The 16,888-nt window shown below is 36.2% G+C and overlaps 1 protein-coding gene and 1 long non-coding RNA gene across 2 annotated transcripts; both read right to left on the bottom strand.

Moving 5' to 3' along the window:
* Positions 1–8,365: 8,365 nt before the first annotated feature.
* LOC131939932 (uncharacterized) lies at positions 8,366–9,083 on the bottom strand. The gene is made up of 3 exons (XR_009386500.1): positions 9,003–9,083; positions 8,534–8,611; positions 8,366–8,410 (listed from the first exon to the last, which is right to left on the bottom strand). It is a non-coding gene; the product is annotated as an uncharacterized LOC131939932 (long non-coding RNA).
* Positions 9,084–10,521: 1,438 nt separating this feature from the next.
* On the bottom strand, positions 10,522–12,927 carry LOC131939921 (lectin BRA-3-like). The gene is made up of 5 exons (XM_059298458.1): positions 12,861–12,927; positions 12,575–12,660; positions 12,155–12,242; positions 10,713–10,934; positions 10,522–10,541 (listed from the first exon to the last, which is right to left on the bottom strand). The coding sequence occupies exons 1-5, from the start codon at positions 12,925–12,927 to the stop codon at positions 10,522–10,524; spliced, it is 483 nt and encodes a 160-aa protein (XP_059154441.1).
* Between the last annotated feature and the right edge of the window lie 3,961 nt (positions 12,928–16,888).

Genomic DNA, 16,888 nt, shown 5'->3' with positions numbered 1-16,888 from the left:
ATTGGCCTATATGGCGCATTAGAAGTTGATACGTAATACTTAATTATGTTAAATGGAATCCCTTCTAAAATTAGAACTAAGAACAAAGAAGAAGAATTTGGTTTTATACTTGAAACGTTGAAACTATATTGACTCATGTAACTGTGTGTTTTATTCTAGAAAAGCGTTGCAAGAAAGTCAAGAAAGGCTAAAAACGCACGTTTTCCCCAAGTAAGTTCATTACAAATCCATAACGCATTAATGATCTAACATCTATAATAATAGTTTCGCTGTCTGTCTATGTATTTGTTGGGAGCCCCCCCCCCCCCTCCCACAAGTAGAGTCGCCTGAAAGAGGCTCTGCGTCTTATTGTTGGAGCTTAGGTGCAAGGTTTAGGGATATGACGACGACTGTATTAAGTATTAATGTGCAGTAACTACGTGTAGATCAAGCTTAATTAAAATGTCGATTCTGGATAAAAATCCCATTTTTAATGACATTTTTCGATTACGGTTAAATATGAAGTTGAGACGCTGATTTTGGTTTTGGTTTAGAGAAAAAGGCAACACTATCAACCTAGAGCCCGTTGTTTTTCTCCCTCGACGGGCCATTTATCTAGTTTCTTAAAATATTTTTAAAACTGTAAAATGTCACTGGTCAGAAAATAGACATTACTATTTTTAAATTCAAACTTTAAAAATTACACTGAAAAAAACTATTATGTATGTGTATTTTGAACCAGATTCATATTTATTCTAATCTCGTGTCCGATCCGTTTTACAATTTATTTTTTTATACATTAAAAGAATACTATGCAGAAAAAAGGAATTTAATACCATACATAAAAAAAGAAATACAGTTTACTTGAACATTTATTCAAATATTTAGTAAGTAAATTAATTAATTCTTAATACTTGTTAAAATGTTTAATCTTTTTATTGTAGTTATTGGACAGTCCAGAAAAATGTGTTATTATGAAATATAAAATACATTCTAAATTTAAAGTAGGCATATAATGTATGCAATATATTTTGTTTCTCTAATGCTGTTTGTAATTTTTTTTCCTGCAGCCTGTTTGACAAGTTCTGGGCAGCGCTGGTTCCTACATCGTTCTAAACTAAACTTTCTAATTCTTTTTTAAAAAAAACTGCTAATTTTGTTCTGTTAAGCATTTAAAATATAGAATTTTCTTTAAAAATTTGAATATCTAGTGATAAAATAAAATCGTGTAAATTTTTATCATTTTTTCAACAAAATTTGAATAAAGAAGTGTTCAAAAATGATAACCAAGCTTGTTTTATATTGATCAATTTTCTAAGTATTAGTAAAATGTTTAAAAATTCTCTATTCAAAATCCATTTGCTTGGTCAGCAGTATTTCAATTGTCTTTTTGGGTTTTATTGGAAGGATTTTACTTATAGCATATCTCTAACGTGCAGTAGCCAAAGTAATATATACATTTTCTAACCGTACAGTCCGTGGGCAGGTGAAGTAGAGCTTACTTGTTTTCGTCACCTCGGAATATACAGGGGTTGTGAGGTCAGGATTATACCCAATCGTTACAAACTGTTTAAGGGAATATAAAGCCGTATTTACCTCATTAACTTGGGTCAGGTACCCATTTCAGTTGAGAGGACTTAGGGACATTTTAAAGACTCAAACCCGGGATCCGAACTATAGTCTTTCGGTTTATAATGTAACTCTCTACCATTCAACCAACACGTTTCTCAACTGGTGTGTATCATGATACAATTATTTAATCATGTTGTGGGCTTTCGGTCAGGCGATGGTGAGTTTTCTCTTGAGAAAATCATTAAAGTTTTGTTTCGTTAATACGTAAGTTGCCTGGTCTGATTAAAAACTTAGTTTTTGTACGAAAGGCACTTTACATTTAAACCTGGATCGTGCATGGTAACTTACAGACATGGCGGCTAGTTTGGACATAGAAATTTCATGTTTCAGGGACTTCTATGTATGAAAAAAAAATAAAAATCATTTTCCTAACGCCAGAGGATGCTGGAGAACAGGATTTGAACCCTAGACGATAAGAATAGTGGATGTATTTTCTAACTTCTTATCATGCTGTCACACATTAGTATATAACTATGCCACTTTTTAATTGCGTATTAGTTTATATAAACTTGATTGCTTATATCAGTCATGGAGTCCGCATATATTAGTTTGAATTTATATATATATTTATATATATATCTATATTCTGTTTAAAACGTTATTTCAAATTTTTTCCAAAGTCTTTGGCGATGCGTAATATTAATTATGTATGAAATAAAAAAATGAACTTCATAAAAATTATATAATTAGAAATGAGATATTCTTATTTGTCAAAAACATGGCAATATGTTTGTAAATTTAAAAATGTCATTTTTGTTGTTTTTTTTGTTGTGTTTTTTTGCGAAAATTTTTACACAATTTACATCCTCTACATTTACCAACAAATATTTACTTCTCTTATTATTAGGTTAAGCTGTCGAACTATGAAAATAAACGTTCTTAAGTAGAATTGATGTGGTAGTTTTCGACTTAATATTGCGCTGATTCCATTTTAGGAATAAGTGAAAAAAATACTGTTTGTAAATTTCTGCAACTATTAAAAGGAGTGGTTTTTTTTCTTTCTCGTATATACGATGTATAGAAAAAGTATTGTAATCGTGCGAAAAAAAATCGAGATTTTTTCCAAATCTCGACGTTTTACAGCTCCCTGAGTAGGTAAAAAAATTATTTGGTTATCTTGTCCTTATGATATAACTTAAAAAATAAACCGGGAGTGATCTTCCCTAAATTTTCTCGAATATTCTTGTACAACACTACGGGGTATGGAAACTCGTTAAATAGACAATATTTTAAATCCATTTTTAATTACTTAAAACTTGTTATAATAGAATAAAATCTCGTAGAAAAAGAATTGCACACCAAATGAACGCCAACCAAAATGTGTGCGATATTATTTATAAAATAGTGCGCGATATTATTTGTACTTTATAAATTCACATACGTTTTTTGAAAATCGGAAATGGCGTAAATCACTACTTCCTATCAACAGAAATTACTCAAAATGTAATAAAAGGCAGATAATTATATATTTTACTTATATGTTACATTTCATTACTATGTTTTTCTGACTCAGGAGGTGTAAAACGTCGAAATCTGCAAAAATCTGTTGGTTTTTTTTTGTACGATTACAAGACTTTCTCTATACTTAGTATATACAAGAAAGTAAAAAAGCCCGTCTTTTCTATGTCCTCGATCAAACCAATAGTTTCTGTAAGAATTATACTATCTGCCTATTATTCAAGGGATGTAACTTGTCTCATTTTCTGACAGTAACATTTTATGTAAGAATTATTTACCTTGCATGAAGTAGAATCGAAAAGGCCTAATCGGCTAGACGTTTCCTAAAATAGGGTCCAAATTTAAAGTATGTGTTGTTTTTTTCTTTTTAAAAAAAAAAGATAATTGTAATATTTAGCAATCAACAAGTAAGGAAAATGGAAAAGAATCCGGTGATTTGTATTGCACATCTAAACATTAATTAATTACGCCATGCTCTCACAGTAAAAAAATGTGAAAATCAAATCAATACTAGAACAACCAGTAACATAAATGAAGCAAAATAATGATAAGCAAAACTATTTTATATTTGGTAATTATTTTCACGGGTTGGCATTATGTTATAGTCATTATTTTAACATATTGAGGAAGGTATTTACAACCATGCTTCGTTGTTTAATGTGTTTTTCATGAAACATTCATAGCTTTATGCTTTAAAGTAACCAAATTATTACATATCAAGAATTGGATCGACAAAATTTATCGATTTAAGAATTGAGTAAAAACATAAATAGTTTAATTATTTAAAAAGTTGCGGTTATTTTGCTGACTTTAATGATCTTTAATAGTCAGATTATTATTTAAATTTTCAAATCATCACTGTATACCATGTTTTGTGAAAGTTTTGGTTACAAATAGAATACAGTTGTAAAGGGAAAAGAAAAAAAAACGATGGATTTTTTTTTACTACAAAATAGAACGCAATACAACGCTATTTTGCTATGATGATGAGATTTTCATAGAGCAAGAATCATCAAGAACGGGGTTATTTTGTGAGCTCCAGCAATTAAAGCAAGACAGGATATTGTGTCACGTGATATGAAGGGTGCTCTAGTTTCTGTAGCATTGACCCGCTGTTCAACGCATCACTGCATGGACTCAATTGAACGTTGCCTAAACAGGCTGGTGCACACGGTCACCCAATGTGCACCAGTCCTACAGCAATGTGCAGGTCTAACGACGCTTATTTCTCTGACCCTAATGTCACGCCCCGCTGGCTTTCAGTATACTGAGGGGCAGATTTACCCCGTTTTAGGACAGACAGGTAAGGCCTTACCTAAGAACTTAAAGCAGTTTTTTTTTGTAGTGCGAACCAGACGAACAGAAAACTGTTCATTTTTTTTTTTTTTTGTAAAAAGATTTAGCGATTAATTCAACTAATGAAATACTACACCAATTTCGTAAAACCACACGTAGGTCTATATATTTATAATATTATACACATAAATACATATAATTATCATAAGTTTTGGAATTAACTATCCTTGGAGCAGGTGAAGTAGAATCCAACTGTTTCTGTTACCCCGGCATAAGATAAGTTATTGTGGCCACCATATTCCCATCCTTCTTTACAAGATAGACGGGTAAACTGAGATCCTGTCGTTTTGTTAACAGCCATGCGCTCTACCACTCAAACACGCGATTCCACCCCCCCCCCCCCCCCCCAAAAAAAAAAAAAAAAACAAACTTGAATGAGAATTGTATTATTTCCAACACGCCACTATTTTGCAGGTGTATCGAGGAAACCACCCATGTCTCCACAACGTTTCATGTAATCGTGTCTAAAATTAAAATTAACGTAAGCGTCTTTTACCAGACGGTAATCACTCATGCGTTCAGTAGCAAGACCTAAGTCAGGTATTAAACGTAAGGCTAAAATATTCCAAGGGTCTGATCGTGAGATTTGGAAGAATGCCAATTGCCAAAACACGAACGATGGCCGCTAATACATTTTAAGTTCTAGAGATATCTCGCATATTATGCGTTAGAGATTTAGACAAGTTAAAACCGTATTTATTTGTATTTTAATCTAAACTTACTAAATAAACTCTTATCGTCGGTGTAAAATTATCGTTAGATGAATTACGTCTGATAAAGTTAACCACACCTGCCCCCTCCCCCAGAAACTGATTGGTCTAGAACTTTATGTTCGCTTTCTAAATATTGTTAAACATTGTATTTAATACGTTTTTGAAAATGTATTTATACTTATGGTGCACATGCTTCAAAAATGCACTAGTTTTAAAAATTAAAGGCGTTTATTGTATGATTATACATTAATAATATTAATTATATTACATTTATTGTTTGTTAAGTGTATAATTATAAAGACGATAAAAAGAAAAATAAACAGTATTAAAATAATTATTTATATATATATATATATATATATATATATATATATATATATATATATATATATATATATATATATATATATATATATATATATATATATATATATATATATATATATATATATATATATATATATATATATATATATATATATATATATATATATATATATATATATATATATATATATATATATATATATATATATATATATATATATATATATACATATATATATAATCTTAACTACTACTTCAAAGCCGCTGTATCAATATATTATATACATTTAATAAAATAAAGTTATGCACATCAAATGGTTTATCGTTTAGTTTGACAACTTATGTAATGCTTATTAAATTCCTTCAGCCGCATGAAAAATGTCAATTTCTTTACGGTTGAATGGTGAGCAACGCATGACTGGTTTTTATGGCTGGAGAGCCTTTCAGAGCCGGATTCAACAGTCTGATTCAGTCAATGTTAATCAAAGTGAATTGATTGCATGCTCTACATAAAACATGTTTTATGTTCTATAAGGTTATAAACTCCAAGCGTTTAATGATGAACATAAGTGGAAGCATGAAGGTAATGGTAATGGTAACTGTAAGGGTAATGGTAATGGTAATGGTAATGGTAATGGTAAGGGTAAGGGTAAGGGTAAGGGTAAGGGTAAGGGTAAGGGTAAGGGTAAGGGTAAGGGTAAGGGTAAGGGTAAGGGTAAGGGTAAGGGTAAGGGTAAGGGTAAGGGTAAGGGTAAGGGTAAGGGTAAGGGTAAGGGTAAGGGTAAGGGTAAGGGTAAGGGTAAGGGTAAGGGTAAGGGTAAGGGTAAGGGTAAGGGTAAGGGTAAGGGTAAGGGTAAGGGTAAGGGTAAGGGTAAGGGTAAGGGTAAGGGTAAGGGTAAGGGTAAGGGTAAGGGTAAGGGTAAGGGTAAGGGTAAGGGTAAGGGTAAGGGTAAGGGTAAGGGTAAGGGTAAGGGTAAGGGTAAGGGTAAGGGTAAGGGTAAGGGTAAGGGTAAGGGTAAGGGTAAGGGTAAGGGTAAGGGTAAGGGTAAGGGTAAGGGTAAGGGTAAGGGTAAGGGTAAGGGTAAGGGTAAGGGTAAGGGTAAGGGTAAGGGTAAGGGTAAGGGTAAGGGTAAGGGTAAGGATACGGGTTAAGGGTAATGCTAAAGATATTGGCGAAGGTGAAGAGGCCGCATACATTTTCATCAGCCATAATTCTTGTGTGAATGCATGTCGTTAGCACAAGTTATTCTTTCATACGTGCCCCTCCATGGGCTGATGAAATAGAGTTTGGCTATGTCCATGTTCTCGGCCAATGAAAATGTTTACACAATACCCAACTGCTTTTATTATACCTATAGCGAATTAGCCACTCATCAGAGCTGGATGAACATAGTTGATATCATAGGCACTCAGTAACAAACAAAGTACAACACAATTCTGTTATTCAGACCCATATAAAAAAACGTCTTTCAATTACACAAGTGACAAAATAATATGACAATATCTCAAGCATTATGAATTCAATTTTAATTTTCCAAAGCGTGCGATATAATTGTAACTTTAAATCAAATTGAACAACAAAGATGTTACACATTTTAAGTTAATTTAAGAATGTAGGACACATATGTCATTCTGTTCCCAAATTGAACCTAACTGCAGGTTGCGTCTCAATGCCTGAGTGACGAACCCGTATACATGATATTGTCATTGAACACATAGCTCAAGTAGAGTCACACACCACAATTAAAAAGGGGGAGATAAGTTGGAAGAGTGTTTATTTCAGAATTTTTTTCAGGGAGTGGGGAGGGGGGCACTTGAAACTTACGGGGGAAGGGGTGGACTTAATTTTCTGGTTGGAGGGGGGGGGGGGCACAGGTAGAAGTCTTATATTTTCTATCTCGTTCGGGGATCTGTAGACGAAGAGATATCAGAAAGATATCAGGGCATCAGGTCGTCAAGTTACAGTTCTTAGATTATTTTTAAACGTTTTAATACTTACAAGTCATTTCCAATGGATAATAAAGTTATTTTTTTTAAACAAAAATTAAAATTAATGTAATTTTTTTACTATTTTAATGTGCTAATTAATAAGTCCTGACGCACAGATAATGGTGTTTATATTTCTTAAAAAATGAATAAAATCAAATCATTAGTGTTGTTGGTAGTTGTAATAATTATGATGTAAAAGCAAGAAATAATATTAAATTAGTTTATTTATATTTATTACGAAAATAAAACAAGAGTTATGTTAACAACTCGTAACAGAGTAAGTTTGAGATACAATTTTTAAATGTTCTAAATACTAAACGGTCCAAACTTGAGAAAAGAAACTGAACTTCATGATGTTCCAACTAGTCAATGACCGACCTCTTCTGTTGGAAACAAAAAAGTTATTACACAGAGTCTAGTTCAAAATACAAATACATTAAAATAATAGAAGCTAAAATTGTTTAGCTTATGTATTAATATTTATAATCTTACCTGGTCTACTACTGTGCGAGTAATCGTATTTATAAAATCAGCACAACGATTTACTTAATATATTTAAAATATAGAGATTTTACGGCGTGGTCTAGCGGTAGAGTGCTAGACGGCCACACCGAAAGTCTCAAGTTCGAATCCGGGTTCAAGTCAGTAGAACCTCACTGAGTCCACCCAGCTCTTATGGGTACCAAACTCCCTTTAGGGAAAGTAAAGCCGGCTATCCCTTCATATTTTGAGGTCACAGAAACAGATGAACTCTTCTTCTTTGCCCCTTTGACCGTGTGGCTCGATAAGGTAACTTTCTTTCACATTTATAGTGATTTTAATTACGTGTTCATTAATTGAAATGTCAGTATTTGTTTTAGCAATAGTCAAATGAAACATCGAACACTAGTAAAGATTTAAGTAGAACTTACGTCTTGAGTTTCGACGTCGCCTGAACCTTTTCTTACATGGATCCTCTGCAATCAAGTATAGCAAATTAAGATTGCATTATCAAATATTTGACTATAAACTTTATACTTTTCAAAAGGTTAGAAATTATATAATAATTTTTTTTTGTAAATAAAAATAAATAAAATTACTTGATTTTTTAGGTTTTTGAATCTTTGGGGTTGAAGACTTGGTAACAATGGTAGTTGTTGGAGCATTGGTTGTGACCTCTGAAAGTGATACCATTTGTTTTATTTGCAATAGTTTTCTTTTTTTATCTGTTAGAGTTTCCTGTATAGAGCTTCAATATTCTTCGGTTTTGCTGTGCAATGTCACATGAATAGGATTGAAGGTGGGTAAGTACAGCTATAACTGTCACAGATTTTATTTTCTCACTAATACTTACTTTTAATAAAAGTAAAATTATAATTCAAAATATATAAGCGAAATGTGATGTTAATGTTATAAAAATTAAATCTAGAATTTGATATATTAAAAACATCTATGTTTTTTTTTCTTTTTTTTTTGCAGTTTTTGCCTAATACTTTAACGTATTTGCAAAAATGGCGTTTTAGATAATAGATATTAATAAGATAATAATTAATTAATCGAAAAACCAACCCGAGTTGCCAATGGTTGTACCCGCAGCTGTTGTTGCTGTTGCTGCTGTTGTAGCCGCTGCTGTTGTAGCCGCTGCTGCTGATGGACATTTTTTTGTAGTCGAACCTGAAAAAAAAATTAATATATTTTCTATTTAAAATACATTGTTTAATCTGTTAATGAAACTAACATCAACATAGAGTCTAAGACGAATGCCATTAGGATTCTGGCCCGGATGTAAATACTGTATTTTCTTTCGAAAACCTAACGCAAACAACAACGCAAACACAAACAAAAATAAAAATGCAAACACAACACCAACGACAACACCAACGCAAATGAAATCGCAACTCAAACACAAAAGCCAACACAACCAATAACACAAATTGAAACATGAGGACATCAAATTTAATGGCTTATATTTCAGTGCATATAAATACTTTTGTCTAGACATCTTTAGTCCATGAGCTACTGGTCATAATTCTACAAGGTCTGAAAAATAATCGTACCATTTAAAGTATGAAAAAGTTTTAAAATGCGTATATTATTTACTATAAACATTTTTCTATGAAAGCCATCACAATTTCCTCGTGACAAAAGTGTTATTTTTGCATGTTAAACAATTTAGAAAAATGTGGGGAGGGAGGGAGCATTATTTCATATATATATATATAATAATAATAGTCGGCTTTTAAATGTTAAAAAACTGCGATCTGAGAAAAACAGCAAATAGTAACGAAAAGTATGTCACGAAAATACTATATCTGTTTAGTTTGTAAAGCTGATTGTAAGCTTTGTGTGTTTCCGAGTTGATGGGAAATTCGATTATCAAATTCATGAGAAATGCAGCTTTCTGTTGACGTTAAATACAACATGATGACGGAACTTTTGGAAGATAAGATTCTGAAAAAAATATTCTTTTCTAATTAATTTATGTGAAAAAAACCAGGATTTTGGTGATTTATTTTTAGCGCAATTTCTATTCTGGAGAATTGCGTTTATTAACTCTTCATTTCTGGGAATGGATAGATGGATGGATGGATGGATGGATGTGTGTCCGCAGCTTTAAGTCGTCTTTAAGTCGTATCTCCTCCTCAACGAAGCAATATCGAGAACAAGTTCCAAAAGCAAATATGTTAAGCAAGTTCCAAGGATGAACATAGGCTAAAACAATTCAGGCATTCCTTTCTGGATTTCCCGGAAAAGCCAAAAAACCTAAAAAAAAATGCAGTTTTTGTCCCAGATCTCGGCAACCAGACCATTTGGCGACTTGAAACATTTACCAATCGATTCCTGCCATAATTTAGAACAATATTGGCGATGAAAGTTTTCAAAAATATCCTTTCGTTCGGCCACAAAAAAATAATTAAGAATTTTTAAACTGAGCGTCGTGTAGGCCTAGGATGATTTAGCGCAAAGCGCTAAGGTTCGAAAGGATTTTACTGATACGAGAGGCTAGCCTGTCGCGACGTGGGGTCGTTCGTGTCACTGCGCGCGGCAAGAGAGAGAGAGAGAGAAGTCAAATACTGATATAAACCTTTTAATATTTGGGCACTGTTGCTGAATATATGATTTATCTCGATTTAAAATTGTTATGGATAACATAAGGAAATTGCGCTTAAATTGTCACTAGAATTTTTATTAAAATTGTTGTAGCCTATCCGCTAAAGTGTATTTAACGTATTTAATCAAAACGATAAGAACCTAAGGAAATTAGTCTAAACAACTTACCAGGTTCCATGCACAGGTAGTAGGTTGCGACTGTACCACACTGAAGGTCAAGATACTTATCAGTTTCGTCAACATAGATGCAGTCAAATTCGTTGCCCGGTTCAGTTACTGGTCTGTCTTCACCCCACAGGCCACTGATTCCACTGGCCGTGCTCCCGTCCTCAGTCCACACGTATGTTCCTTCTGTTGCTATGTCGTTTAGACCAATCCAGTAACTCATCTCTAAACAAAGAACAAGTGAAACATAACAAACAATCTACAAAATACAACTTACAAACACAAATTAAGGTGTTTTTTTTTTCTTCTATGCTATAAAGATTTCAACGCACGGATTCAGTTTTGCCTCACGGTAGTTTAAAACCGAGTGGTGTGTTGATCTAGGCTCAATGGGGAAGATTTCTATTCAGGTAAAAATACATCTCCTCGTGAAAGTCAGCAGTGACCCAAAAGCAGCCGGAATATCGTGAGCCCCACTTGGAAGAATCATCCAAAACCGAGTACGATGGAGTGCATAGCACAGACTCTCCACGTCAAGTTAAGCACACTGAAATGACGCAACTTTTTAATGGGGTTTTAGACATGTGTTCATCATCATCATTACGGTGGACATCTTGAGGAGCAGAAGGACAATACCACACTACATAATCGTACTCGGTTTTGGGCGATTCTTCCTAGTTGGGCTCACGACATTCTGGCTTCTTCTGCATCACTAACAACCGATCTTTACCAAGTTTATTTTGGCCTACAGATTTTTTCTTTGATTAGCAATCAAATCAACTGCCTCTCTTGTAAAGTTTCTTGATGCTCAGGGTTTATCGTATCCATTCCAAGTTAACCATTTCCCCAATTTTTATCCAAAGTTCGGTTTTCACATATTTTTTTCCGATTGTGCGGAGGATGTTACATTCGTGCCATCCTTTACTGACGCGGCTTTTGATGTCGTTATTTGTTTTGCCATCCTTGCTTAGAACACGTTCTATATATGTGAAGCAACAAATCGAAATGTCAATACATTTTATCACACGGACTAGTGCTCCAGTTTATTGGATACTTTCAACACATATGATTTCTGTGATTGATATTTAAGTCAAATCATTTCAATTTCGCCATTTACAATAAAGCGCACTAAAATGTATGTATATATATCTGATACGTTTTGCATCAAATGTTCAGTAATCCAACCATAACATATACGAGATTTAAATAAGATCGCGCGACTTAAAGTAAACCATTGAAAACATATAGATGAACGTAATCATGATGTGTTTAATTTTCATTTCATTTCTTCTGAGATCGTGGTACACGCTACAGGCATACTAATGTTGTGTACGTAGCAGCACTCTACAGGCAAGCTAATGGTGTGTATGTGGCAACTATTTACAGGAAAACTACGTGTGTGTAGTTAACAACGCGCTACAGACAAGCTAATATTGTGTACATACCGTAAAAGTTAAAGGCGGAGCGTATGTCAGACATGAGAGTTTCTGAAGACACGGTTGCCAGAGTTCCTCCTATGTCCTCACATGCTTTCTATCAAATCAAACAATATAAACAACATGCTAATGGAGATTCGTATAAGAACATATTTTAACGAAATTCTAGAAACTGGTCTTTTTAATAATAAACCCCAAATACAACCCTTAACAAAATTTAATTTCATACGAATTTAATCATTATTAAATCAAATTGTAAAACAAAGATAATACGGGGGCACGAAAAGAATTGCGGGAGGGGGGCGCTTTTAATAAGTTTTACCTAGGGCGCTAACTAACCTGGCGTGTGCCAAATCTGACCATCCCCCCCCCCACCCCCCGGCTATGCCATTGCTTCGAATGGTAAAAAACATAGAGATGTAAACTAACCTTGGCTTCGCCCCATTTGACTGCTGTTCGGACCAGCAGATAACAGTTTCCGTCTACCACTTTAGCCCCGTCCCATTGAGTTGTACCTGTCATATACATGTCAGGTGGGAATGACTTGTATCTAATATGATTTGTTTACATTCTTTAAGATATTTTGAGTCAAAATTAAATATGCACCTGCATATATATATATATATATATATATATATATATATATATATATATATATATATATATATATATATATATATTAAATACGATTCAACCTTCTACCATGTATACTCACCTTGGGCGTGACAGAGACTGAAAAACAACACTGCTGTTATCAGAAGATGAAAATCTCTAAATGTCATTTTAAACGATTTAGACGGATTTCTGGAAATGTAGATAATTGTGTAAGTATTGTTTTTACATACATTTCATTGTGTATAGTATTAACTACATTAGGTTATTTAAAATTATATGTACTATGATATCGAAATCAGTTGAGTACATCAACGTATTGGTCTGATCTTGTAAATTATTCAAAACAATCTGAAGCCTGCAAAACTCAATTACACGATGAATGTCAAACATTCTTTTACATCGATCTAGAAAAAAACACCTATTAACATGATTTTTAATCCATTTTAAATACTTAAACTTTTTAAAAATAAAATAGAATCTCGTAGAAAAAAAAGAATTGCACACTAAGTGAAGGCAAACAATATGTGTATAGTAGTGCGGAATATTATTAGTAGTTTATAAATTCATATGCGTTTTGGAGAAATAGGAACTTCAGTAAATGCATACTTCCGTTCAACGGAAATTTCCCCAAAATTTGATAGAAGGCAAAGAATAAAATATTTTATTTATATGTGAAATTTCGTTTATCTATCTGAAACAGTAGTCAATTTGTAGGCTTTTGAAAAACAAAAAATGTCGAATTAGTTCCACTTCTGGTTACCGGGAATTGATAAAAAGTTGATACAGAACAACACATTTGATATATTACTTTTATTAGAAATATCATCACCTAGCTGTAACGGTACACACACATACACACATACGGACAAACTTGCAAAAGTATGGTTTTTTTTCTAATTTAGGGAGGCGTATAACGTCGAGATTTGTGAAAATATCGATTTGGATTTTTTGCACGATTACATTACTTCCTCTATACTTCGTATACGAGAAAGTAAAAAAAATCTATTAACACACAACCAGCAAGCCAAATACTGCACGCATCGTCTACATAAGAAACAAAAAACTACATCCAAAACTACACTGATGAAAACAAAATATCAGTAATATAATCCACATCATCGGCCGTGAATACTCTGACGGACAAGACATAAGTAACAGTCCAATATAATTCCAACACCGTCAATGCCAAACGAAAACGAATAAAGCAACTATACAATTAACTTTCAGTATAATTACTATTTAAAAAAAACAAGAAGAAAAACCACCATCCTCATTGGAAAATTATTCGCCTACCAACTAATATGTTGCTAGAAATGAATTCGCCTACTAACTAACATATTGCTAGAAATGCATTCGCCTACCAAATAATATAATGCTAGAAATAAATTCGCCTACCAACTAATATGTTGCTAAATCTACCGCACTATTTTCACCGTGAAATGACGACCGATAATCAGAAAAAGTCCAACCGAGGAACTAAATCCATAAAATTTACCACAATTCAGTCGTGTACAAATCTCCAACACACAAGCACTCCACAGAACGGCGCTTACAGTTTATATCATGCGTCGCATAACTGCTTCGCTGGCCAATGAAAACACTTTGCATAAGCGTCTGCGGACATGGAACATAATGTTTCTAAACTAGGTCATGAAAATATTTCTAAAAATAATAAAATATGTAATGTTAGTGTTATATAGAAAAAGAAATTAGATTTTTTTATAAACATGAGCATAAGTAAATTTAATTGTATGACAGAAATGAGAAATTTAACAAGTAACGTTACTATCAAATACAAAAAAGAACTAATTCGATTTAGTTTTAATAATGAGCTTAAGTAAATAAAACTGTATAACAGAAATATAAATATATATATACATATATATATATATACATATATATATATATATATATATATATATATATATATATATATATATATATATATATATATATATATATATATATATATATAATAGAAATTATTGTCACTTTTGATGTATCGCATGAATGCGCCCATGTATTTATTAACGCACTATCAAATCGCACCCTGCAATAGTTTGACTGACAGGAGGGTTAGGCCACGCCCACTGCCTAGTCAAGATCGCCTTTTTACGCCAATAAGTTTCTATAGGGCTGGTATGTAGGTCACCAACCAGTTCTACGGCTCAATAAAACCTGCATGAGCCATAGAACTGTTTATTGACCTACTTACCGGCCCTATAGACATGTCTGCTGTTTCATATAATAGCTAGGCGCTCTAGTAATTTCACCCGGAACCAGTATGTGTGTGTATGTGTGAGGTTAATTGGGGTTGGGTGGTTTGTGAAGGATAGCTGTAAGGATGTGAGGGGGTGAAGGGCGGGGGTGAAGGATGGGGGTGAAGGGTAGTGAAGGGTGGGGGTAAAGGGTGGGGGTGAAGGATGGGGGTGAAGGATAGTGAAGGGTGGGGGTAAAGGGTAGGGGTGAAGGGTGGGGGTGAAGGGTGGGGGTGAAGGGTGGGGTGAGGGGTAGGGGAGAAGGGTAGGGGTGAAGGGTGGGGGTGAAGGGAGGGATAAAGGGTGGGGGTGATAGGTGAAGGGTGGGGGTGCAGGGAGAGGGTGAAGGGTGGTGGTGAAGGGTAGTGAAGGGAGGGGGTGATGGGTGGGGGTGATAGGTGAAGGGTGGGGGTGAAGGGAGAGGGTGAAGGGTGGGTGTGAAGGGTAGTGAAGGGTGGGGGTGATAAGTGAAGGGTGGGGGTGATAGGTGAAGGGTGGGGGTGATAGGTGAAGGGTGGGGGTGATAGGTGAAGGGTGGGGGTGAAGGGTGGGGGTGATAGGTGAAGGGTGGGGGTGAAGGGAGAGGGTGAAGGGTAGTGAAGGGTGGGGGTGAAGGGAGAGGGTGAAGGGTGGGGGTGAAGGGTAGTGAAGGGAGGGGGTGATGGGTGGTGGTGAAGGGTGGGGGTGAAGGGTGGTGAAGGGAGGGGGTGATGGGTGGTGGTGAAGGGTGGGGGTGAAGGGTAGTGAAGGGTGGTGGTGAAGGGTGGTGGTGAAGGGTGGGGGTGAGGGGTAGTGAAGGGTGGTGGTGAAGGGTGGTGGTGAAGGGTGGGGGTGAAGGGTGGGGGTGATGGGTGGTGGTGAAGGGTGGGGGTGAAGGGTAGTGAAGGGAGGGGGTGAGGGGTGGTGAAGGGAGGGGGTGATGGGTGGTGGTGAAGGGTGGGGGTGAAGGGTGGGGGTGATGGGTGGTGGTGAAGGGTGGGGGTGAAGGGTAGTGAAGGGAGGGGGTGATGGGTGGTGGTGAAGGGTGGGGGTGAAGGGTGGGGGTGAAGGGTGGTGAAGGGAGGGGGTGATGGGTGGTGGTGAAGGGTGGGGGTGAAGGGTAGTGAAGGGAGGGGGTGATGGTTGGTGAAGGGTGGTGGTGAAGGGTGGTGGTGAAGGGTGGGGGTGAGGGGTAGTGAAGGGTGGTGGTGAAGGGTGGTGGTGAAGGGTGGGGGTGAAGGGTAGTGAAGGGTGGTGGTGAAGGGTGGTGGTGAAGGGTGGGGGTGAGGGGTAGTGAAGGGTGGTGGTGAAGGGTGGTGGTGAAGGGTGGGGGTGAAGGGTGGGGGTGATGGGTGGTGGTGAAGCGTGGGGGTGAAGGGTAGTGAAGGGAGGGGGTGAGGGGGTGGTGAAGGGAGGGGGTGATGGGTGGTGGTGAAGGGTGGGGGTGAAGGGTGGGGGTGATGGGTGGTGGTGAAGGGTGGGGGTGAAGGGTAGTGAAGGGAGGGGGTGATGGGTGGTGGTGAAGGGTGGGGTGAAGGGTGGGGGTGATGGGTGGTGGTGAAGGGTAGTGAAGGGTGGTGGTGAAGGGTGGGGGTGAGGGGTAGTGAAGGGAAGGGGTGAAGGGTCGGGGTGAAGGGTGGTGGTGAAGGGTGGGGGTGAAGGGTAGTGAAGGGAGGGGGTGAAGGGTAGTGAAGGGTGGTGGTGAAGGGTGGTGGTGAAGGGTGGTGGTGAAGGGTGGGGGTGAAGGGTGGGGGTGAAGGGTGGGGGTGATGGGTGGTGGTGAAGGGTGGGGGTGAAGGGTAGTGAAGGGAGGGGGTGAAGGGTAGTGAAGGGTGGTGGTGAAGGGTGGTGGTGAAGGGTGGTGGTGAAGGGTGGGGGTGAAGGGTGGGGG

This window comes from Physella acuta, unplaced genomic scaffold (genome assembly GCF_028476545.2).
Source record: "Physella acuta isolate Inbredline_101_S28 unplaced genomic scaffold, ASM2847654v3 ptg000302l, whole genome shotgun sequence".
In the NCBI taxonomy this organism is placed as follows: Eukaryota; Metazoa; Mollusca; class Gastropoda; family Physidae; genus Physella; species Physella acuta.
Note: the sequence above shows the minus strand (reverse complement) of the source record. Positions and strands in the feature narration are given on the sequence as shown.

What these genes read in the sequence shown, in the direction of transcription:
- LOC131939921 (XM_059298458.1), bottom strand. Translation starts at nt 12,927, where the DNA reads ATGACATTTAGAGATTTTCATCTTCTGATAACAGCAGTGTTGTTTTTC. An exon ending in TCAAATGGGGCGAAGCCAAG is followed by an intron (nt 12,243 to 12,574) that starts GTTAGTTTACAT and finishes TTGATTTGATAG; the next exon opens with AAAGCATGTGAGGACATAGG. An exon ending in CTACCTGTGCATGGAACCTG is followed by an intron (nt 10,542 to 10,712) that starts GTAAGTTGTTTA and finishes TCATATATTCAG; the next exon opens with CAACAGTGCCCAAATATTAA.